This window comes from Scyliorhinus canicula, chromosome 1 (genome assembly GCF_902713615.1).
Source record: "Scyliorhinus canicula chromosome 1, sScyCan1.1, whole genome shotgun sequence".
NCBI lineage: Eukaryota > Metazoa > Chordata > Chondrichthyes > Carcharhiniformes > Scyliorhinidae > Scyliorhinus > Scyliorhinus canicula.
In genome coordinates, this window is record NC_052146.1 from 294199713 (window position 1) to 294224764 (window position 25052).

A 25052-nucleotide genomic window follows, 5' to 3' on the forward strand; every position below is an offset into this window, starting at 1 on the left:
TCCAAAATTGCCCTTAGTGTTGGGTGGGGTTACTGGGTTATGGGGATAGGGTGGAGGTGTTGACCTCGGGTAGGGTGCTCTTTCCAAGAGCCGGTGCAGACTCGATGGGCCGAATGGCCTCCTTCTGCGCTGTAACTTCTATGATAATCTATGATAATCTATGATAATCTATGATAATTCCAGGAATTGGGAAAGACTGCACCGCCTCCAAGGAAATAGCTTACAAACTGATGGACGAGATGGGACGGTATCTGGGCAAACTGTCCTGCGGCAGCTCAACAAATGAAAGTGCCGCACTCTAAATGTTGGACGTGAAATAGGTTTGAGGCAGGTTCCAGCAGGGGGGGGAATAAGTTTGCGTCACAAGCCTGTCCACAGAGCAGCAGCAAAATGGTGGTCTTGGAGAGAGACGTGGAGGAGGGACTATTCACAGAGCACTGGTCTTAAATCGGGGTTAATGTGCACTTCTGGGGCGGTGTTCTGGGAGCCTGACACTTCAGGTCAAAAGATGGAACTGTGTTTCATTCGTCGGTACAGATTTCCTCCCCTTATTGAGCACTAGCATGTATCACAAAGGTAGCATGGTGGGAGTGCTACTGTACTAATGTCACGTCTTTATTTTCCCAGGAGATGTGTGCGTTCCTGGCAAGGCCAGCATTTGTTGCCCATTTCAAATTGCCCATGAAATGAGTGGCTTGCTCCGCCATTTCAGAGGCCGATTAAGAGTTAACCACATTGCTACAGCTACGTGGCGCAACTTAATGAGACAGAAAATCAGAATCCCGTTTTGGGCTTGTTGAGCAGGATGTTTCTCAGCACCTGCAGCGCCAAGAATGACCCCACTATCAAACGGGGCTCTTTCTTTTCACCTCGGTGAGGAACGGGCAGCCGAGGCTGCACTTACATCACTTTGTCAGTGCAGGAAGTGATTGCGGCGCCACTTTTAAATGCCGCCCCAATCTCTCGACCCCCTGGAATTAAAAAGCTAGATCGTGAAACTAATGGATTGTCGTTAAAAACCCATCTGGTTTATTGGTGTCGTTCCGGGAATGGCACCTGACACCCTGACCTGACCTGACCAACACCTGGCTCCAGAAATATAGCAATGAGGCTGACTCTTAACGGCCCTCCAAAAATGGCCAAGCAAGCCAACCAGCTGTATTCAATTAGAATAATGAGAGAGGATCTGATCGAGGTACATGAAATACTGAGAGGGATTGATGAGGTAAATGGAGACCAAATGTTCCCTCTTGTGGGGCATTCTAGAACGAGAGGTCACAGAGATAGGTTGAGAGGCGGTAGATTTAAAACTGAGATGAGGAGGAACTGCTTCTCACAGATGGTGGTGCATTTGTGCAACTCGCTGCCCCCACAGTGCAGTGGGATCTGAATCATTAAACGGTGTCCAGAAAGAGATAGATATATTTCTGATTTTAAAAACGGGTTAAGGGGAAATGGGGAAACGGCAGGGAGGTGAATTTGCGATGAGGAAGATTTCAGCCACGATCTGAGAGAATGGCAGTGCAGGCCTCGAGGAGCTGAATTGCCTAATTCTGCTCCTAATTCCTACGTTCCTATGGTCCGAACCCGTGTGTCTACGCCACGTAGACGGCAGTGGGCTCAAGAAGGTGGCTCACCACCACTTTCTCAAGGACAGTGAGGGTGGACAGATGAATGCAGGCCGAGCCAGCGACACCCACATCGCAAGAGAAAATGGAGGGGCCACGCGTAGTCAGGTGGAGGAGTTGCCAGAATGCTGCCTGTACGCTGTGGAACTCGAACCCACCTAGAGTCACCTCAGTGAGGAAAGACAAAGAGGGTAAGGAAATCTGAGCAGGGGTGAGAGAGGGGAATATCGAATTCTTATCCCCTCGTATCCCTCATCCCAGTGTTACTGCTGACGAGACATAGTTGTGCCTACTGTGACAACACTTAAACCACCTGCACCAATGATAAGCGAGTACGGCAGACACAATGGCCAAAAAGCACTTGCACACTTTGCTTTTCGTCTGGCATTTTACCAGCTGAGACGCAAGGTAAAGAACACCTGCATATGCTCAACACCTGTATCCATCATATCCCCTTTATTAACCAATCAGAAATACATTTAACCACATTTGGATTTCCGACCAGCCATATGTGCCTGACGACTAATATGTTGGAGGACACTGCATTATTGAAATGCTGTGTTAAAAGTTATTAACATAGCTCCCCTAATGGGGATGCATTTTAAGGGAAGCCAACTAACTTGGTAAAGACACCATCTGTTATTGTGCTAAGCCCTTTTATGTTTTTACGGCTGCAGAGTCAAGAGGAGCAGAATGATGCCCTCTCCCAGCTCCACAGGACACTCCCGAGGGGTCAGTACCGAGCAACAATCAACACTCTCCCACTACTGCCGTAACCCCCCCCCCCCCCCCCCCCAACCCGGACTGTGCGCTCTTTCACCACCCACTCTCAGTCTTATCTGAAAGCTGCTTTGGGAGGTATTTAAATGAAGAATGTAGAGGTACTCGCAAAGGGGCAAACAAGACTGACAAACACAATCCTGGAACTGAGAGATTACACCCACCAGCAACGATTGCTCAGCCTGGGGTCTGTTTTTCTTCAGGAAGAGCTTGAAGACTGAGGGGCGACCTCATAAGAAGCCTTTAGGATTGTTAGACTATTTGATCATATTTGATTTCAGATATCTGACGTAGAGAAAATGTTTCACTTGTCGGGAAAGCAAAATTAGAGGCCGTAAACCTACAATCATTACTGCTGCAGCCACTAAGGAGAAACTTTACCCAGAGAGTGGTTAGAGTGTAGAGCTCACTATCTCATGGAGGAGTTGAGGTGAAAAATATTGTTACATTTGAGGGAAGCTGGATAATCAGTAGGGGGGAAGGCGGGGAAAGGAATAGATGGTTTTACAGGTCGGGTTAGTTGAGATTTGTGTAGAGCACACACAGCAACATGAAGCTAGTGGGCTGTGCTGTAATATGGGGCGGGATCTACCGTTCGCGTTGCGCCTGAAAAGCAGCTGGCATGGCGCAACGTGACCAGTAGATGCCGGGATGCAGGGATCTCCTCAAAGTGATTTGGGGCTTGGGGAGTGCTCGGGGGTCATGTCGGGGGCTTGAGAGATCGCCATTTAAAAAGTGGTGTGCCGATCTCTCGCTACATTGGGGATTTCCAGCGAGCGAAGCTCCTCAGCACAGTAAATGGGGCTAAGTGTGGCCTCGTCGGGGAGTTCCCCGCTGAAGCGTCGATCTACCCAGATGGGCGCTCCGAGTGCTGGGAAACACCCGGCTAATCTCGGGCTATGGGACCCTGCCCCCATTCGGGTACACCACGTCCATTCTATGTGACTGTGCTGCGGCACAATCTCGGGATGGCCTCAGACACCCCAGTAGGGGTGAGTGCTCTGTCGTGAACGGACCCAATAACGAACCTTAAGCAATCTTCACCCGTGTGTAAATGTGGAGAGGGAACAGTATTGGTCTTGACTGTGATGCCTTCTCTAATCAAGTGGCAGCCTTGATCACTACCCACCACCACCACCACCCCCGCTCTCCCAACCCTCCATGTGACGAAGGGTCACTTGGGTGAGCAGGGTGACCATTGCTGGAGGCTAAACAAACCAGGCACCAAACCAGTGGTGACGTAAAGTGGGGAGTAAAGACGTCATTGCATACGGACTCAATGTCATCACACACCTTCCATCCACAGGCCCAAAATTAAAATCACACACCGAATCACCTGTGATTTGTGTAGAACAACTTAAGATGTTGTGGAGAACAGATGACAGTGTTATCCTGACTTGTCTTCTCCTGTATTTTGTAAAATCACTTGAGGTGCCTCTTTAGGTTCCTCTGTCCAAACACATTATACCGGATATTAAGGCATCTGCTAGACTGGCCAGAAGAGGAACGTAAGAAGTAAGGGACGTCGACCTTGCTTCACCATTCAGTTTCCAGCTCGCTCTCCATATCTCTCGGTTCCCTGAGGGACCGAAAATCTGTCTATCCCAGCCTTAACTATATTCAAATGGTGGAGCATCAACAATGGTCTTCTTACGGGTGAGGCAAGCCTGGACCCTTTGGAACTGGAAACCAGTAAGGAACCGTGTCTTCCGTTACTGGGATTAGACAAAGTCAACTTTGATCTATGAAAGAGAAATCATGTTTGACAAACCTACTGGGCATTTTTGAGGACGTAACTAGTAGAATAGATACGGGTGAACCAATGGATGTGGCATTTTTGGATTTTCAGAAAGCCTTTTCTAAAGTCCCACATAAGAGGTTAGTGTGCAAAATTAAAGCACATGGGATTGAGGATAATATATTGGCATGGATTGAGAATTGGTTAGCTGACGGGAAATGGAGAGTAGGAATAAATGGGTCTTTTTCCAGTGACTATTGGGGTCCGGCAGGGATCAGTGCCTGGGCCCCAACTATTCACCACACACATCAATGATTTGGATGAGGGAACCAAAAGTAATATTTCCAAGTTTACTGACGACACAAAACTAGATGGGAATGTGAGTAGTGAGGAGGATTTGAAGAGGCTTCAAGGTAATTTAGACAAGTTGTGTGAGTGGGCATTTACATGCAGCTTTAATATAACGTGGATGAATGTGAAGTTACCCACTTCAGATGGAGAAACAGAGTGGCAGAGTATTACGTAAATGGCGATAGATTGGGAAATGTTGACGTACAAACGTAAACTGGATGTCCTTGTACATCAGTCACTGAAAGCAAGCATGCAGGTACAGCAAGCAGTTAAGAAGACAAAAATGCTATGTTGACCTTCATTGCAAGAGGACTTTAGGGGGAAGGGTGTCTTACTGCAGCTCGACAGGCCCTGGGTGAGACCACACCAGGAGTACTGTGTCCAGTTTTGGTCTCCTTATCTAAGAAAGGATATACTTGCCATAGGGGGAGTCCGACGAAGATTCATCAGACTGATTCCTGAGATGGCAGGATTGTCGTATGATGAGAGATTGGGTCAACTGGGCCAGTATTCACTGGAATTTAACTGAAACGTATAAAGTTCTGACAGGCTGGAGAGACTGGATGCAGCGATGTTATTTCCTCTGGCTGGGGGTGTACAGAACCAAGGGGTCACAGTCTGAGGATATGGGATTGGCCATTTTGGATTGAGATGAGGAGAAATCTCTTCACTGAAAGGGAGGAGAACCTGTGCATTTCTCCACCACAATCAGCTGTGGAGGCCAAGTCACTGATTATATTTAAGAAGGAAATAGAAAGATTTCTACGCTCTGTGGGGAGAGCGCTTGTGTATGGTGTTGAGATAGTCGGCCATGATCATGTTGAATGGCGAAGCATGTTCGAAGGGCCGAATGGCCTCCTCCATTTTCGATGTCTCCTCCACAGAGGAGGAGAGAAAAGTGGAAGGGGGTAAACAACAAAGCCACATCTTGGTGCTGAAAGATTTGTTGCTTCCGATCTTCATGTGACTTTTAAGAGCAAAGGATTTCTTGGGAAACAGGGATCAGCATCAATTGGAACAGACTTATTTAGAATTTTAGAATTGTAAATGTAATTATTTCCAGTGATGGATTTGCTCCTTGACAGGATGTATGAATTTTTGCAGGCTGCGGATTAATTTTTGAGCGTCTGGGCCCTGTGAGACATGGATCTTCAGCTTAAAGATGGAAGGAATGACTGTTCTCGGAGACTTGCTTATTACTAATCCAGGATGTGGGAAGCCAGCAATGCTGGAACTTGACTGGAGACAGGAGATTGCGAACAGTGAAATCATGGATCTGTTTGTGTGTGTGCGAGTGTGTGTGGGGGTGGGGTGGGGCGCGGAAGAGTGTGTGTGGGGGTGGGGTGTGATGTGTGGGAGGGTGTGTTTTTGGGGAGTGGGTTTGTGCATGCATTTGGGTGTGGGGGTGTATGTTTGTGTGTGTATATCTTGGGGAGTGGGTGTGGAGGGTGTGTGTGTGTTTTGGGGGTGGGTGCTGGGGGGGGGGGGTTGTGCATGTGGGGGGTGGAGGGGGGCAGCATGAGGCAGGGTATATGTGCCTGTATGGGTTTGGGTAGTATGTCTGTGTGTGTTGGGGGTTGTGTGTGGGGACGGTTGGGGGTGGGGAGGGGGGGGATGGTTGTGCGTGTGGGGAGGTGGGGGGCAGCATGAGGCAGTGTATATGTTTGTGTATGGGTTTGGGAGGGGGTGCTTGTGAGTGTTGGTGGTTGCATGGGGGTGGGGTTGTGTTGGGGGTGGGGAGGAGGTTGTGTGTGGGGGTGGAATATGGGGCCTTTGGGTTGGAAATGATTATCTTCCCCGTGGTCTTTGCAGTGTACGGGTTTCCTCTCTCTATTAACCCCTGTATAAAAAGTCGGCCAGCAAGGCACCAACCAGGGAGAGGAACCCGGTGGGGATCTACCAGGCCGTGTATATATCGCGTTGCGAATAAAACTTTAGGTGGGATTTACCGACTGTTCGCACTAGCAGGAAATCCCAGTCCGACGCCAGTGCACGAGTTTCCCATGGTCAACGTCGGGACTGGTAGATCCCACTAGTGGGCCACCTCCCTTACCGAAAACCACGCGGCGGGGTGGTCGGTAAATCCCGCCGTTTGTTTCTTTATTTTACTCGGTGTGGACTCCCTGTGTCCTTATTAAAGGGAGTTTGTATGTGGGTGAGCGTCTGTGAATGTATGTGGCTGTTTGTGGGTGTGCGTCTGTGAATTTTGTTTAAAATTTAGAGTACCCAATTATTATTTTCCAATTAAGGGGCAATTTAGCATGGCCAATCCACCTACGCTGCACACCTTTGGGGTGTGGGGGCGAGACCCATGCAGACACGGGGAGAATGTGCAAACTCCAAACAGACAGTGACCCGGGATCGAACCCGGGTCCTCAGCGACGTGAGACAGCAGTGCTAACCACTGCGCCACCGTGCCGTCCGCATCTGTAAATGTTTTGTGTGTGTTGTGCTCACATGTGGATGGGTGTGTGTGGATGGGTGTGTGTGGGCTTGTGTTTCTGTATGCATGTGTGTTTGTGTGTGTGTGTGTGTGTAGGTCTTTATGTGTGGGCCTGTGCGCAGGTCTGCGTGTCTGTAGGTCTGTATGTGTGTGGGCCTGTGTGCAGGTCTGTGTGCGTGTATGTGTGTGGGCCTGTGTGTGCAGATGTGTGTGCGTGTATGTGTGGGTGAGCGTATTTGGAGGGAGGTGGGGTGGGGGTGAGGTGGGGTCATTGCATTACAATCCGAAGACAGAAAAGTGGAAGAATTGTTTGCAACATCTTAACATCACATTCAATGCACCCGGGTTGGGGGTGACTTTGTAGAGGGGCTGTTCTTGACTGTGCGTAACCCCCCCCACCCACATCTGTGCTTTGCACCCCACAGCCTATCCTGTCACAAGAGCTTAAACCTGGCATTTTGTGTTATCCAGGCAAGTTCCCTGGGGAATGGTGAAAGCAAACATCAGTGTGTGTTCCTGAACTGTCAAAGGGCTGCTCTTTGTTTATCTTTCATTGGTGCAGGATGGGGGAAGATGGCAGAGGGGCTGATGGATGTAATGTGACAGAGGAACTGTGAATGACGTACTGACCCTAGTGACTTACCGGGCAGAAGTCACTGGCGTGTGCATTCCGACACCACTGCTAACATTGCCCTTGTAAACAGTACTAATAGGCGCAAAATGTTAATGCCTGGTCGTATTAGGTCAACAGTGCAGGTCAAGAACTTGAGAGAGGGCAGTTCACGGTGCATTTGCTGCTTGAAGAACAAAGATGAGCTGGAGGAGAACCTGATGCCTGTTGACACCGTTTTTCCTGAGCTCTTAACCCCAGATTTTTTTTCTAAACAGGAGAGCTCTCCTGAGGCAAGTTCTTCAAACTGCTGCAGTTCAAGGTGTTCGACATTATCAATGCAGGCCTGGCGCAGGGCAGCCATTGGATCGAGCCCTCAGCCCCTGATCACAGGAACTAATCCAGTGAACCCTCACAGCCAATACAAGTACAACCCCTAGTTAAACATGGGGACTACCGCTGTGCACAGTACTGTATTCCAGTTGTGAGCAGGTGTTGGCACCAGCGATAATATCCCCAGCTAACAATCTGCTGCTATGATTTCAAATCCCAGTTGGTGGAATTTAAATTCAGTTAATCAGTCTGGCTAGTCTACGCAATGGCAACCACGAAAGCCATTATTGATAATTGTAAAAACCCATCTGATTCACTGATGTCCTTTAGAGACGGAATTCTGCCTCCGTGCAGCACAAACAGGGCGGCCTGTTCACCAATGAAACCTCTGGAGACCCATCCCAGTGTCTCCTTACGCGACCAACGTTTATTTGTTGATGGCCCCTTTGCGGTACCTTGGACTCCGATAAATACAAATTGTTGTCAAAACTGACATTTGTCTGCATTTGATGCTGCTTATTGACAAAACAACCCCGTCGCATACATGTTCGCCATTACTGTTACAGGGGGATGTAAGTAGGGATGTAGTTGGTTGATTAAAACACGTATTCTGGAGGCAGAGTCACATTTTGTTCGGGCTCTTCGTGTCCTGCCCTTTCTGTATTTCCGAGGCTCGGGGCACTAAGGCTTTATATTGTGCGCCACAAAAGCAGAAGACCACAATTGAGTGCAGCCATAATCTCTTCCCAAACTCCAAGGGAGGTTTGGTGCTCACAATATTGTACACAATATTATATCAATACTTAAACCGGGGCGGGGGTTAGTGCTGGGTTGACAATAAGAGGTGGTGGTGCCACCTGGACCTGGGAATTTCCCAGGTGGGGCATTGGGTAGATAGACTTGTCCAAAGCCGCGTCTCTGATTGTAACAACTCCTCCCGACCCGCCACGATTAAATGCGTCTCGTTTCCCCCTGCTGGTTGGAGCTCAAGATTCTGGCCCACCTTTGTGCCTAAAGCACACATCATGCCTGAACCTGAATCACTGCCAGGGTGCCACGCTGGCACTGCCAGGGTGGCCAGATGGAACTAGCAGTGCCAGGGCACCACCCTGCCCAAAGGGTACGCAGCTGGAGGCCTCCAATCCCCTGGGAGACCCCCACAAGTGCTGTTCCGTCAATATATCAATGTTGGCCAAGGTCCTCCAGGCTCAGAATGGTTGGAGCCCGGGCATACCCTGGAAGATACGCTATGAGACTGCCTCAGAAGTCCCAATCCCAAGGATTCTGCAGGAATTGCCCAGGAAGTTTTAACTTCCAATGGGCAGTTTCCCAGCTCCCAGGAACCTCCAAAAACGTCTCCAAATCTGAGTTTGAGTCAGAGAATTCCAAGGTTTCCGACACGCTTACCTGGATAATTAACCAGGAAATATTAGACAGAAAAATACCATGGATGGATTCTCCGGTCGCTGACGTCAAAATCGCGATCGGCGATCAGCCGGAGAATTCCCCGTTCCCGCCAAAATCAGGGGTGGCCCTACTTTTGCTATGCCCGTCCACGGTCCCGGCAATTCACCGGTTGTATCCGCAGATAAAGCCGGGGGCTTTACGCTGCGTGCCTGCTGGCCCCCCCACCAGACGGAGGATCGGTGCAGCTTTTGAGACGTTTTTCCGGGTATAAAAAGCCACTGTTCCCACACCGCAGTCAGCACTTAGTCTTCAAATCGGAGAATCCATCACCATATGTAACTCCTGGGAAACTGTACAACTGACTACTCCAAACTTGACCCAACTCCCCCAGCCGGCCAAATATCCCTCCTAACTCTCTAACCCCTCCATTAACCCTTTAACACCTCCCAAACCTTTGACTCCCCTCCTTCCCTTCCGACCCCCCCCCCTGCCCCCTCACTCCCCTAACCCTCTGACTCCCTCTTGACCCTCTGGCTCCCTCGATCCTCTGGCTCTCTCGACCCTCTGGCTCCCTTGACTCTCTGACTCCCCCTTGACCCTCTGGTTCCCTCGATCCTCTGGTTCCCTTGACCCTCTGGCTCCCTCGATCCTCTGGGTCTCTCGACCCTCTGGCTCCTCGATCCTCTGGCTCCCTCGACCCTCTGGCTCCCTCGATCCTCTGAATCCACCCGACCCTCTGGCTCTCTCGATCCTTAGTAACGAGATCTTAGTAACGAGGAGAGACTAGACCGAAAGAAGAGGCCGATCTATCTCGTTCACCTTCTCCCAACCTGGTAGTCATGTGACAGAGCAACAATAATAGAGTTATAGACTAATCATCGCATTAGTCTCTGCCAATTAACTGACAACAGATCCAGACAGCTTCTACTTCTTATACCTCACACATTTAGTTTGTAAAACTAGATTAATTTACAGCAGGGCACTGCACCCTGCGGTGATTTGGCACTCGATGGAGAGGCAGGCACTTGCTCAGCTATGGATACAGTCCAGAGCTTGGGGTGTGGGTGGGGAGGAGAACTCACCGTATGTGCGTTCCGGATGCTGGTGGGAGTGTGGCCAACGTGTGGTGACCCTGAGTACTGCAGTGTAGCCTCCGGGGGTCACCTTCCCCTTTAACGCTCGGTTCCTGTGCAGCAGCAGAGAGAGAGGAGGGGGAGGGGGGGGGGGGAACACGTGTATGGATTGTGAGAGGCTAGGCAGGAAAACCTTGTTCAAACCTAGCCCAAAACCTATCAGCTTGAGGAAGAATAACTCCTTGTTCAGCTGCTGCTGTGGCAGCATCTCACTCCGGGTTATAATTATTTACAGGAAAAAAAAAACGAGGAATCTCAGCAGAAACCACAAGACATGAGTCAGGCAGTGCTGTGAAGCGCCGGCACGTTTGATTGTAGGTTAAATTACAGTGTTGTGTACAGCACTTGTCCTGTCGACTCTGTGGATATATTCATCTTTTATCTGATTACATGTTTCCTTTATATTGTTGGGAAAGCTTTGTTTGTTTTGATTTATGAATGACACAACCCTTCAAAGCTGCCAGTCTTTCCTCTTTGAGGAAGCTGTGTTGTCTCTCTCTAGTCGCTCTTCAGTTGAGCTGTCTTGCTCTTTAAAGCGAGGGTGGGGACGCCAGTGTGATTCTTCGCTGCTTTACGTGGCCCAGGAGTCGGCAACGAACACTCCGCATGACCATTTGAAGAAAAGAGTTAAAACATTGCTGGAAAGAGCAACGCTTCACCGAAATGTTTTGCCTTGGGCTCACTTGACGGCCGCATCCTGTTAATGGAGAACATCACTTGCGCAATCATTGTTTAGCAGCAGCATGACGGCTGTTGCTGTTGATCTAAAATGGCATTCTGTCTCACACCAATTGAGCAACGTTGGGTGTGAGTATCCGCGATGGTGCGCTGCCAGGTACATAGTCCATACATCCCGGGGTATAGTTGATTGAACCAAACAGCTTTTCCTTTGGTTGCTCGTAACGTGCTCAACCAGCCCGGGCTCGCAAAACCCAAAACAAAATGTCGACTGTTGGATGTGATTCCGTGGATGGGCAGCACTTGCTGAATAATCCCGACTGCGTTAATAGCTACACTAGCAATCGATTTAAGATAACCAGTCGAGCTGGTAACGCGGCTCATTTACTCTTGCTAGAGGTGCCATACATTCATGCACAGGGACCTGCTCTCTGCAAACAAAAAGTATATGTTCAAGCCTTTTGAATTACATGGGAGCCTACAGCTCCCCATTCCTTTATCCATGGAAATGCCTTGGCCAAGCAGAGTCAACTTGCCAATCGATCAGCACCCTTTTCACCTGTATTAGAATCACAGAGTCATAGAGGTTTACAGCATGAAAACAGGCCCTTCGGCCCAACTTGTCCATGCCGCCCAGTTTTTACCACTAAGCTAGTCCCAATTGCCCACATTTGACCCATATCCCTCCTACCTATCTCACCCATATAACTGTCTAAATGCTTTTTAAAAGACAAAATTGTACCCGCCTGTACTACTGCCTCTGGCAGCTCGTTCCAGACATTCACCACCCTCTGTGTGAAAAAATTGCCCTTCTGGACCCTTTTGTATCTCTCCCATCTCACCTTAAACTTTTAGACTCCCCTACCTTTGGGAAAAGATGTTGGCTATCTACCTTATCTCTGCCCCTCATTATTTTATCAAATTGTGGTGATCATTTGAAATTTGGTATTCTTGTGTGTGTCCTGAGGAGTGCAAGATAAAAAACTTTGGCAACATGCCTCTCTTTTAAACAATAATCATGTTTTGTGCCACCAAGCAACTGTGTGAATAGAAATACTTGCATTTATGTCGTATGGCCCATCATTTCAGGGCATCCAAATTTCTGTACTGCCAGTTAAATACTTTTGTTTCGGGTGAGGTCACTGATGGAATATTGGAAATTTGCAGCCATTTGCACAGCAAGCTCCCACAAACAGCGGTGGATATTGGCCAGATCAGTTGGGTTTTTTTCCAGTTGATTGTTGGTTGAGGGATTAGTGTTGGCTTTGGGACACTGGCCAACATTTGAGTTGGCCTGTGAAAATTCCCACCACAGTGGGGCGGGTCCAAATGCACCATGGTCAGAATGGCCGCCCTGAGCTAGGTTTCCAATTGGTGACAAATGGGGACTGGCTGGAAGCTGAGAGAGGGATCGTACTGAGAACAAGGTGGTGGGGATGTGAGGGCAAGGTGAGGGGGGGTGGGGATGAATCGGTGAGGGAGGGGACAACGACTCTGATCCCGTCAGTCTGGGATTGACGACACTATGAATCGCAGAGGTGAATGAACACTGCATGAATAACCCATTAGCCCAAACTGATAGACAGTTTACATCGAGCCTGCAACACAAAAAGTAAATGGTCAAAATCGCCAACATAGGTGACTGGCAGATAGATATTAGCTGAACTATAGGGTGCAGAAGTTAAAGGCACAGGCGGCGGCACAGTGGTTAGCACTGCTGCCTCACGGCGCTGAGGACCCGGGTTCGATCCCAGCCCCGGGTCACTGTCTGTCTGGACTTTGCACATTCTCCCCAAATCTGCATGGGTCTCACCCCCACAACCCAAAGACGTGCAGGGGAGGTGGATTGGCCACGCTAAAATGCCCCTTAATTGCAAAAAAAGAAATGAAAGGCAAAACATTTTGAAAGGAAAAAGAAAAGCAGGATTTACACAATAAACAGTAATTATATAACAAAATACAATATTTAGGACCAGGAGCCTGGAAACAAATGCAATGAGGCAATGCTGTGAATGTGAATCACAAATCATTAGTTATGCTATAGTTAGAATATAAAAAAGAAAGTAGTGGGAAGAGCCGGCAGATCTGGCAGCATCTGTAGAGAGAAAAACAGAGTTAACATTATCCACTCTGATATCGCTTTTCGTCAGTTCTGGAAAAGAGTCATATTGGAGTCCAAATCGTTAAGTCTGTCACTCTTTTTCTCTGCAGACGCTGCCAAATCTGCTGATTTTTTCCAGGACTTTCTGTTTTTATTTCCAGCTTCCAGCATCCATGGTATTTTGCTCTTATTCTATCGTTAGAATATTGTGCCCAGGTCTGGATGCCCTTCTTTGGAATGTCAGTGAGTACATCGATACATACATAGATACATAGAAGATAGGAGCAGGAGGAGGCCTTTTGGCCCTTCGAGCCTGCTCCGCCATTCATCACGATCATGGCTGATCATCCAACTCAATAGCCTAATCCTGCTTTCTCCCCATAGCCTTTGATGCCATTCTCCCCAAGTGCTATATCCAGCCGCCTCTTGAATATATTCAAAGTTTTAGCATCAACTACTTCCTGTGGTAATGAATTCCACAGGCTCACCATTCTTTGTGTGAAGAAATGTCTCCTCATCTCTGTCCAAAATGGTTTACCCTGAATCCTCAGACTGTTACCCCTGGTTCTGGATGGACCCATCATTGGTGACATCTTCCCTGCATCTACCCTGTCTAGCCCGGTTAGAATTTTATAAGTCTCTATGAGAATAGGGTCAATGGAAAAGATGCAAAGGATGGACGGATGGACGGACAGACGATCCACAAACATGAGTCCCTCCTCACTGTCAAACAGCATCTATAAGATGCACTGCAGGAACTCACCGAGTCATGGGAATTGGTGGTGTGGTAAATAGAGAGAAGGAAAGCCTTCAATTACAAGGCGGTACAGGTATTGACAGGCTGGTCAGTCGGGCAGAACAGTGACAAATGGAATTTAACCCTGAAAAGTGTGAGGTGGTGCATTCTGGGAGGACTAACAAGGCAAGGGAATACACAATGAACGGTAGGGCGCTAGGAAGTACAGAGGACCAGAGGAACCTTGAAGTGCATGTTCAAAGATCCCTGAAGGCAGCAGGACAGGTAGAGAAGGTGGTTAAAAAGACACGTGGGATGCTTGCGTTTATTAGTCGAGGCATAGAATATAAGACGAGGGAGGTTATGATAGAGTTGTATGAAACGTCTGTTAGGCGACAGCTAGAGCACAGTGTGCAGTTCTGGTCACCGCACTATAGGAAGGATGTGATTGCACTACGAAGGGTGCAGAGGAGATTCACCAGGATGTTGCCTGGGCTGGAGCATTTCAGCTATGAGAGAGGGTGGTGAGCCTGGGGTTGTTCTCCTGAGAGCAGAGAAGGCTGAGGTGAGGCGTACAAAATTGTACCAGACTGAGATGTACAAAATTATGAGGGACATTGATAGGGTGGATAAGAAGGAACTTTCCCCCTTAGTAGAGGGGTCAATAACCAGGGGGCATAGGTTTAACGTCAAGGGCAGAAGATTCAGAGGGGACTTGAGGAGAGATATTTTCACCCCGAGGGTGGTGGGAATCTGGAACATGGGATTAGAATAGATAAAAGCACTGGATAAAAGAATTAGAATAGGTAAGTGCTTGATGGCCGTCACAGACCCAATGGGCCGAAGGGCCCTCTTGCTGTGCTCTAAAACGTTATGACTCCAAGACTCATTCAACAGCATCTTCCAAACCCATGACCGCCACCGTTCAGAAAGACAAAGTCAGCAGACACATGGGAACCCCACCACCTGGAGGTTCCTGACATGGAAACGTATCAGCCATTCCTTCACTGTCGCTGGGTCACAATCCTGGAACCCCCTCCCTAACAGCACTGTGGGTGGCTCACCACCACCTTCTCTAGAGCAATTAGGGATGGGCAACAAATGCTGGCCTCGCCAGCGACACCTGAAGGAATTCTAACGTTTCTCCAAACAAATAATTTCAGTGCAATGCAAAATTCAAGGCTTAATTTACAGAGTAAAACTGCAATCCGATAAGGAGAGCCAGAGAAAAGGTGGGGGGGGCGGAATGTAACGGAGAGAAAACGTGCAACTCTGCCCCATTTTTCCAGGTAAGTTAAACAACAACTAGTTTATTTATATAGCACCTTTGGGTACTAAAACATTCCTACAAGCTGCACAAGAACAATCACAGAATGCCACAGTGCAGAAGAGGCCCTTCAGCCCATCGAGTCAGCACCAACGCATGAAAGGCCCTGACCTGCCCACCTAATCCCACTGGCCAGCACTTGGCCCATAGCCTTCAATGTTATGACGTGCCAAGTACTCATCCAGGTACTTTTTTAAAGTATGTGAGGCAACCCACCTCTCCCACCCTCCCAGGCAGTGCATTCCACAACATCACCAACCTCTGGGTAAAAATACTTTTTCTCAAATTCCCCCCAAAACCTTGCACCCCTCACTTTGGAATTGCGTCCCCTCATAACTGACCCTTCAACTAAGGGGAGCAGCTGCTCCCTATCCACCCTGTCCATGTCCTTCATAATCTTGTACACCCGTGCAATGGAAAACCAAGTACGACTCCAAGACAAGCACACAGATATAAGGGCAGCTGACCAAAAACCTGGTCAAAGAGGTCGGTTTTAAGGAGTGTCTCAACGGAGGAAAGCGAGATAGAGAGGCGAAGAGGATGTAGGGAGGGAATTCTAGAGCTTTGGGCCTAGGCAGCTGAAGCATGACCACCAGTGATGGAGCGGTGTTGAAGGCCAGAATTCCTCCTGGCAAATTGAACACAGAGATTAACGGAGACCAGCGACATTCAGTGATAACGTTTTGAGAATGCTTCCTCACTCGAGAGCCATCTTGAAATCTTTGACCACGATCTTCACCCCATTCTCAGCACCCAGCTTTGTTTTCACCTCAACCTCCCCCCCCCCCCCCCCCCCCCCCCCGCACCCCCTCCCGCTACGCCTGTAGCTGGATTTGCAACCTTCTTGTAAAGTGTTCAGCTTCTCTTTGATTGTGGGGTGTATTAGAATTATGGAATTATTTGATGCGAACAAGAGATGAAGGTTCATCACAATGAGTTAATTTGATCTTGGTTAATAACTGCCAGCTCGTCCAAATGTCCACGGCCCAATGTTTTTAAGTTCACTCACTCCCCACAGCTACACACCCGGCCTTTTGGGGGGGTTGAAGAATCCCAGTTGACAGGCAGAATGCAGCCCCTCCCCGTGCCCCTCTCCCTCCCCACACACACACACACACACACACACACAGCTCTTGTTTGTCTGCACAATGTCACTTTGAAGGGGAAGGGCAGGCACAGGCAGCCGCTGTGCGGAGCCCTGATTCTCTGTGTTTTGGAAAGCTTCGGGCATCCTCTGCACCAGGGAACAGTTTGAAGTACACACGCTGAAATTTATTTTCTTTCTCATTACAGAATGGAAATGAGATGTACAATATGATTTTTGCAATAAACAAGTGCTAGCGGCTGTGTTGATGAAATGGTGCCCTGCAGTCAGACACGCGCGTGATATCTTTTTCCCCCTCACCTTCTCTCTCACTTACGCCTTCCTTTTTTTCTCACTCTTTTGCTCGACCATTCAAGCCCCACTTCCTTTCCCTTCCTCTTTCTCTCTCTCTTTTTCTCTTCTGTTACATACTTTACCACTTCTATCGTTTTAATAGTTCCTTTGAGAGAACTTCACCCAAGTAAATACCAAGCAGCCAGCACACAGACTTCATTCAGTGATTTGATCTGTAGAAGCTCAATGTAAACGTGTTTCTTTTTCCCTTTCTCTTTCTCTTTTCTTCTTCCTTCTCTCTCTCCTTCCCTCGCACTGTGTGTATGTTTTTGCTGATGTGTTTTCCTCCTGCTTTATCGTGTGTATGACAAACATCTCTCTATGATTGTGTCACCTCGCTTCCTCTGTTTATGTGTGGTGTTTTCCACCTTGGTCCAGCTCTCTCTCTCTCTCTTTCTCTCTACCTCTATTTTTTTATCTTTCTCGCCTCTCCCTCTCTTTCTCTCTCCCCCTTCCCCTTGCTCTCTCTGTCGCTTTCTCACTCTTTCTGACTCGCTCTCTCCCTCTATCTCTCTCTCTCTCCCCCTGTCTCTCTCTCTCTCAGCCCCCTCCCCTTTGCTCTCTCCCTCTTTCTCCCTCCTCTCTCTTTGTCCTCTCTTTGGTGCAGGAACCCTGAATGTAGTGCTGGGTACATTTTGGGCTCCTTACTGAAGAAAGGTTGAAAAGGTTAGGCCCATACCCTTTGAAGTTGGGAAGAATGAAAGGTGCCCTTATTGAAATGTCTGAGGGGACTTGACAGGGTGGATGCTGAGACGATGTTCTCCCTTTCTGGGAGGTCTACAGCCAGAGGAAGCAGGTTAAAAATTAAAAATCTCCCATTTAAGACAGAGAAAGAAGTTTTTTCTCTCAGAGGGATGTTGGCCTCTCTCTCCTTCCCTCTCAGTCATCCCCCCGTACCAGCTCGCTCTCTTTCACCCTCTTCTCTTTTCCTCTCTCTCTCTCTCTGTCCTCTCTTTGGTGCAGGAGGTCCTTCTAAACTTCAAAGGGTTTGGGCCCAACCTGTTCCGCCTTTCTGCATAAGATAACCCTTTCATCCCAGGAATCACTCGATTGAACCTTCTCTGAACTGCATTCAATGAAATTCTCTTCCACAGAGAGGGTGAAGGCTGGATTAGACAGATTTTGATCAACGAGACAGATTTGGGGTGGGGGGGGGGGGGGGGGGGGGGGGGGTGGCAGGGGAAGACAGGAAAGTGGAGTTAAGGCCACAATCAGATCAGCTACGATCTTATCAGCTGGCCAAGCAGGCTCGAGGGGCCGAATGGCCTTCTGCTGTTTCTAATTCCTCTGCTTTTATGTAGATGGGAACCTGATGGCCCTTTTGACAGACGTGTCCAGGTTGTTTTTTTTGTTTGCAAAACATCTGCTGCTTCTAATTTAAGGTTGAAAAGCTTGCCTCTCAATGTATTTTTTCTAAGAACAGTCCACTTCCTAAATGCCGAGTTCTGCCACAGAAGCTGCGTGATGGGGGCGAAGAACAGCAGAGTGCACAGCTGGATCTTGGGCTTGCCTGCACCTTCCCTCCCCCACTGCGGGACTAAAATGCCCATGGGTCCAATGTACGCTTGTGTAGGGGTAATATTGCCAGAAATAAGTACATAAAGGGACGCGCTGACTGGATTTTAATCAGAACCATCTGCGGGCAGTAGCATGGAGGGGTGGCTGCAGAACGACATCAAACGCAGGCCGGTGAAGTGGGTGCACGTGTGCGAGTATTTAACGGAAGTGCCGCGTCGACTCAACACGTCTGGAGCTTCCGACCCCTTGTGGAACACCCACCATTTATTAAAACTAGAACTGCGTCTGCTTCAGCAAGCTTGCTCCCTTTCCACTGAATGTCTTCACACAGCATAGTACCCTGCAGTGCTGGCTGCTCCTACCTGGAGGTGTCTCTCTCTTTCTCTGTATGTACCTGAGGCATGGGGCAGTGCATTCACGATGGGAAATAAATGCCAACTCTCTGATATTTTATCACCGACTTGTCAATATTAACATACGACATGGAGACACAGGATAATAATAATGGAAGGTGGCGTGTGTGTCTATCTGTGTGTGTAACTCTGTGTCTGTATGTGTGTGTCTGTATGTATGTGTGTGTCTCTGTGGGCGTCTGCCAATCTGTGTGTCTGTGTACATGTGTATCTGTGTGTGTATGAATCAGTGCGTGTCTGTTAATCTGTGTATGTGTCTGCCTGTGAAGATTCTGTGGTACGACCTTGGAGATGTCCTGGATAGTCCCTCAACTGCCAGATTGTTTGATGGATAGTCATCATTTTGTTTTATTAGTTCTTGGGATGTGGGCGTCGCTGGCTAGGCCAGCATTTATTGCCCATCCCTAATTGCCCTTGAACTGAGTGGCTCGCTCGGTCATTTCAATGGGGGCAGGTAAGAGTCAACTGCAACGCTGTGTGGGCCTGGAGTCACATGTAGGCCAGACTGGGTAAGGCCGGCAGATTTCCTTCCCTGAAGGACATTCGTGAACCAGATGGGTTTTTATGAAATCGACAATGGTTTCATTGGTCATCGTTAGGGGCAATTCTCCCAAATGGAGCCCAAGTGTTCGCGCCGTGGTGAACGCCGTCGCGTTTCACGATGGCGCGAAACGGGCAAGTGGACGACCGATTCTGGCCCCCACAGGGTCACGCCGCTCCAGCCTCCCTTCCCGGCGCCAAATGGGCGCCGCTCCAACCCGCGCATGCGCAGTTGGGCCACGCCAACCTGCGCATGCGCGGGGGACATCTTCAGCGCGCCGGCCCTGACTCAACATGCGTCGGTGTTCAAGGGCCGGCCGCGCAGGAAAGTAGGCCCGGGGGAGGAGAAGCCGGCCGCCAATCGATGGGCCCCGATCACGGGCCAGACCCCATCGGAGCCCCTCTCCCCCCTCCCCTCACCCTCCCCAGTCAAGCTTGGACTGATAAGTGACAAGTAACATTCTCCACAGGGGGCCCTATGGCACAGTAGGTTAGCGTCCCTGCTTCTGAGCCAGAAACTTCAGGTTCGAGTCTCACCACAGGACTTGATGGCCAAGGAAGGTGCATTCATAACACGACCAAAACAGGCTGAGTGTGCCAATTGGCAAAATCCTTCTAACACGCCAATGGCTGGCTGTAAGAATGGAAGAGACTCCTTGTCCGCTGCTCAGCCATGCATGATGGGGAGCAGTGCCCCACCAGTTATAAGCCTCTGGTGACAGACAAGCGACCCGTTCCAGGAATAGCTAACTACGGAAACAAAGGTCTGCCTTAGTGCACCACTAGGTGTGGGAAGAGAATTGGAATTGGAATATTCTCCCTGCACAAGTGCCAGGCAATGACCATCTCCAACAAAAGAGATGCTAACCACGGTCCCTTGATATTCAACAACATTACCATCACTGAATCCTCCACCATCAACATCCCAAGGGTTATTATTGATCAGAAACTGAACTGGAACAACCATATGAATACTGTGGCTTCAGAAGAGCAGGACAGAGACTGGGAATTCTGTGGTGATAAACTCACCTCCTGATTCCCCAAAACCTGTTCACCATCTACAAGGCAGAAATCAGGAGCGTGATGGAATACTTTCCACTTGCCTGGATGAGTGCAGCTGCAGTAACACTGAAGAAGCTCGACACTATCCAGCAAAAAGCAGTCCGCTTGATTGGCACCTCACCAACATTCACTCTCCCAATCCCGGCTCTGGGTCACTGTCCGTGTGGAGTTTGCACATTCTCCCCGTGTTCGCGTGGGTTTCGCCCCCACAGCCCAAAGATGTGCAGGGTAGGTGGAGTGGCCACGCTAAATTGCCCCTTAATTGCAAAAATGAATTGGGTACTCTAAATTTAAAAAACAAAACATTCACTCTCCTCCACCATCGATGCACAATGGCAGCCGTGTGTACCATCGGCAAGATGCACTCCAGCTCTCACGAAGGCTCCTTTGGCAGCACCTTCTAAGCCTGCGACCTGTCCACCTTGAAGGACAATGGCAGCAGATACCCTTGAACACCACCACCTGCAAGTTCCCCTCCAAGACTCACGCTATCCTAATTTGGAAATATATCGCCGTTACTTCACTGTCGCTGGCTCAAATCCTGGAACTCCCTCCCTAACAGCAGTTTGGGTGTACCTACACCACAGGAACTGCAGCGGTTTAAGAAGACGGCTCATCACCACCTTCTCAAGGGCAATTAGGGATGGGCAACAAACACTTGATTTGCCAGTGTTCCTCAGATACATCCATGAATAAAATAAATAGTTGGATAGATTATTTATATAGATTATCTATAGATTGTTTATATAGATTGTTTATATAGATTATCTACAGATTGTTTATATAGATTGTTTATATAGATTATTTATAGATTGTTTATCTAGATTATTTATATAGGTTATCTATAGATTGTTTATATAGATTATTTATATAGATAATTTACACATGCCTTTCAGAACATCCCAAAGCATTTTACAAATAGTTAAGTATTTTTTCGTAAAATCTCTGGTGCGGAAGAAACTTAAAAAGACAGATGTAGTCAATAGGTAGAAACTACATCTGTTAAGATCTTGACACATTTAATAATCTTAGAAAAACACTTTCTCAGCACCAATGGCAGATGTAAATGGGTTTACAGAACAATTTAGTCCACCAGCATCTGTTCATACAGCAGTGTGGAGGCTCCTGAGGTAGTCAGATTGTCTGTTGCTGCCTTGTGTAAATGCTCTCTTTTTATTGACGTGAAGCTGAGCAGGAAGCTGGGGTAGGGAGAGGGAGAAATGAACGCCGGCTGAGAACTCCTCATGTTTTCCGGTAATGAGGGGGAGGTGGAGGAGAGAGAGGGGGGAGATGGGGGTAGGCCCCATATATGGTCACAGGTGTGAACTTTCCCTCTTGTTGTGTGCAGGATTCGGATCTGCTGGCAGGTGAGGAACATGCCTGGAAGGAGGTCGAGGAATCGATTCCAAAAGTGGAGGAATTGCAATCTGCAGGAAGTATCCTTACGATGCCAAGCCTCAGGCAACACTGAGACCACTTACATCGACGTGGCTGATGCGAGATGAAGCGTGCACATTAATCTTCACAAGATATGGGCGGCCCGCTTCCCAATACTTTGTACCTCGCTCACATGGCTGCTCCTTTTCCAGTTTTGATTGCTTTGATAGGCCGCTTTTCCCAACCCCTTCTGACTGAGGTATTGGCAAAGTGACCTTGTCCCAGGGTTCTGTAAAGCACAGCTGAAGTACTGTGTGCAATTCTGGTCATCACATTATAGGAAGGACGTGATTGGACTGGAGGGGGTGCAGAGGCGTTTCACCAGGATGTTGCCTGGGATGGAACATTTTAGTTATAAAGAGAGGTTGGATAGGCTTGGGTTGTTTTTGCTGGAGCAGAGAAGACTGAGGGGTGACCTGATTGAGATGTACAAGGTTCTGAGGGACATGGATAGGGTGGATAGGGAGCAGCTGTTCCCCTTCATTGAAGGGTCGGTTACGAGGGGGCACAAGTTCAAGGTGAGGGGTGGGAGCTCCAGGTGGGATTTGAGGGAAAATAATTTTACCCAGAGGGTGGTGACGGTGTGGAATGCACTGCCTGGGAAGGTGGTAGAGGTGGGTTGCCTCCCATCAATTAAAAAGTACCTGGATGAGTACTTGGTACATTGTAACATTTGAGCCTATGGCCAAGTGCTGGCAAGTGGGATTAGGATTGGCAGGTCAGGAGCCTTTCATGCAGCGGAGCAGACTCGATGGGCCGAAGGGTCTTTTCTGCACTTTATTTTTCTGTGATTCTGTGAGACAGTCGTGGGGGGGGGGGGGGGGGGGGTGGAATAACCCAGTAGATGTCAGGGGTCACTTGCCTTCCTTCCTTCCTACCCCTCCTCCTGTGCTCGCCTCCTGCTTTGACGGCTGCCTCGTGTGTCGGTGACGTTTGATGCAATAACACGGTGCGGGTGCAGCAACGCTCGGTGATCCCGATCAGTCGTTCCAGGAAGGTATTCCATGTTATTTTGCTGCAGTGACAAAGTGACAAGTGTTGCTTGCTCTCGTGACACCATAACTGATGTTGTTTGATGCACAAATGTGGTGGTGACATTTGGTGCGGTGATAATGTTCGCTGATGATTGCATAGGATTCAGTACCATTTGCAGCTTCTCAGCCACTGAAGAAGTCTGTGCCCGTCTGCAGCGAGACTTTGACAGCATTCAGGGGGGCTGAATAGTAGCCAGTAACCGAGGAGCGGTTGAATAAACTCGGTTTGTTCTCACTGGAACGACAGAGGTTGAGGGGCGACCTGATAGAGGTCTACAAAATTATAGACAGAGTGGATAGTCAGAGGCTTTTCCCCAGGGTAGAGGGGTCAATTACTAGGGGGCATAGGTTTAAGGTGCGAGGGGCAAGGTTTAGAGGAGATGTACGAGGCAAGCTTTTTACACAGCAGAGGGTAGTGGGTGCCTGGAACTCGCTGCCGGAGGAGGTGGTGGAAGCAGGGACGATAGTGACATTTAAGGGGCATCTTGACAAATACATGAATAGGAGGGGAATAGAGGGATACGGACCCAGGAAGTGTAGAAGATTGTAGTCTAGTCGGGCAGCATGGTCGGCACGGGCTTGGAGGGCCGAAGGGCCTGTTCCTGTGTTGTACTTTTCTTTGTTCTTTGTTCATGCCACCCAAGTACCAGGCACTAACCATCCTGAACACAGGAGAATCTAACCATCCTCCTTGGTATTCAGTAGCGTGACCCTCATTGAATCCTCCATGGAAATACTTCGACTACAAGAGCAGGTCGGAATATGAGAATCCTGTGGTGAGTAACTCACCTCCTGACCCCCCAAAGCCTGTCCACCGTCTACAAGGCACATGTCAGGAGTGTGATGGGATACTCTCCACTTGCCTGGATGAGTGCAGCTCCAACAACACTCAAGAATCATAGAATCCCTACAGTGCAGAAGGAGGCCATTCAGCCCAACGAGTCTGTACCGACCCTCCAAAAGAGCACCCGACCTAGGCCCACTTCCTCACCCTATCCTCATAACCTAACCGGCAGATCTTTGAACTATAAGGACTATAAGAGCTAATTTATCATGGCCAATCTACCTAACCTGCGTCTCTATGGACTGTGGGAGGAAATTGAGCACCCGAGGGAAACCCACGCAGACACGGGGAGAAATGTGACTTCAGACAAATACTGTATAGCACACTAGCTGATATTCAAGTGACAGTAAAATCAGATTGTGGCGTGTGTGTGTGTGCTGCACTTGAACATTTGTTGCTTTGTGAAAAATAATGTAAAACCAGCTTGTGGGTTAGGAATTGTAAGCAAGTGATTTACCATGTGTCATTAGTTTACCATCCAGAATATTATTAATATTTGTTCCTCATCTCCAATGCTGCTTCTCGGCTGCAGTGCTGTTGTTTCAGGGCAGTATGGTGGTTAGCGCCTCACAGCGCGAGGGACCCGGATTCAATTCCAGCCTCGGCTCACTGTCTGTGCGGAGTCTGCACATTCTCCCCGTGTCTGCCAGTTTCCTCCGGGTGCTCCGGTTTCCTCCCACAGTCCAAAGGTGTGCCGGTTAGGTCGATTGGCCATGCTAAATTGCCCCTTTGTGCCTAAAGATGTGGAGGTTAGGAGAGATGCGGTTATGGGGATAGGGCGGGGCAGTGGACCGAGGAAGGGTGCTCTTTCAGAAAGTCGGTGCTGACTCGATGGGCCAAATGGTCTCCTTCTGTACTGTACTCTTATGAAAATGAAATGAAAATCGCTTATTGTCACAAGTAGGCTTCAATGAAGTTACTGTGAAAAGCCCCTAGTCGCCACATTCCGGCGCCTGTCCGGGGAGGCTGGTACGGGAATCGAACCGTGCTGCTGGCCTGCTTGGTCTGCTGTAAAAGCCAGCGATTTAGCCGAGTGAGCTAAACCAGCCCCGTATGGTTCTATATGTGCAATGGTAACATGCAAACTCTTCACAGACACCCACCCAAGGACGGAAATTAATCTGGGTCCCTGGCGCTGTGAGGCAACAGTGCCCCCATGCCACTTGACACCATCCAGGATAAGGCAGCCTACTTGATTGGCACCCCATCCTCCACCTTCAACATTCACTCCCTCCACCACTGATGCACCTTCTGCAAGATGCACTGTCGCAATTCGCCAAGCCTCCTTTGACAGCACCTTCCAAGCCAATCAACCCTCCGCCTGGAAGGACAAGGGCCACAGGTTCATGGATTCACCACCACCTGGAGGTTCCCCTCCAAGTCACTCACCATCCTGACTTGAAAATATATTCCCGTTGCTTGGGAAAAATCCTGGAGCTCCCTCCCTAACAGCCCAGCTCAGAGACTGCAGAGGTTCAAGAAGGCAGCTCACCACCAAAAT

General features: G+C 48.9%; 1 protein-coding gene across 3 annotated transcripts in view; it reads left to right on the forward strand.

The window, feature by feature from the left end:
- The window catches only part of smyd3 (SET and MYND domain containing 3), an 894585-nt gene that overhangs the window by 769893 nt on the left and 99640 nt on the right, over positions 1-25052 (forward strand). For all 3 annotated transcript variants that reach the window (XM_038815506.1, XM_038815488.1, XM_038815496.1), the window contains one exon: positions 21585-21672. In XM_038815506.1, coding sequence (XP_038671434.1) covers positions 21585-21672 — 88 coding nt within the window. The remainder of the gene's footprint in view (positions 1-21584; positions 21673-25052) is intronic.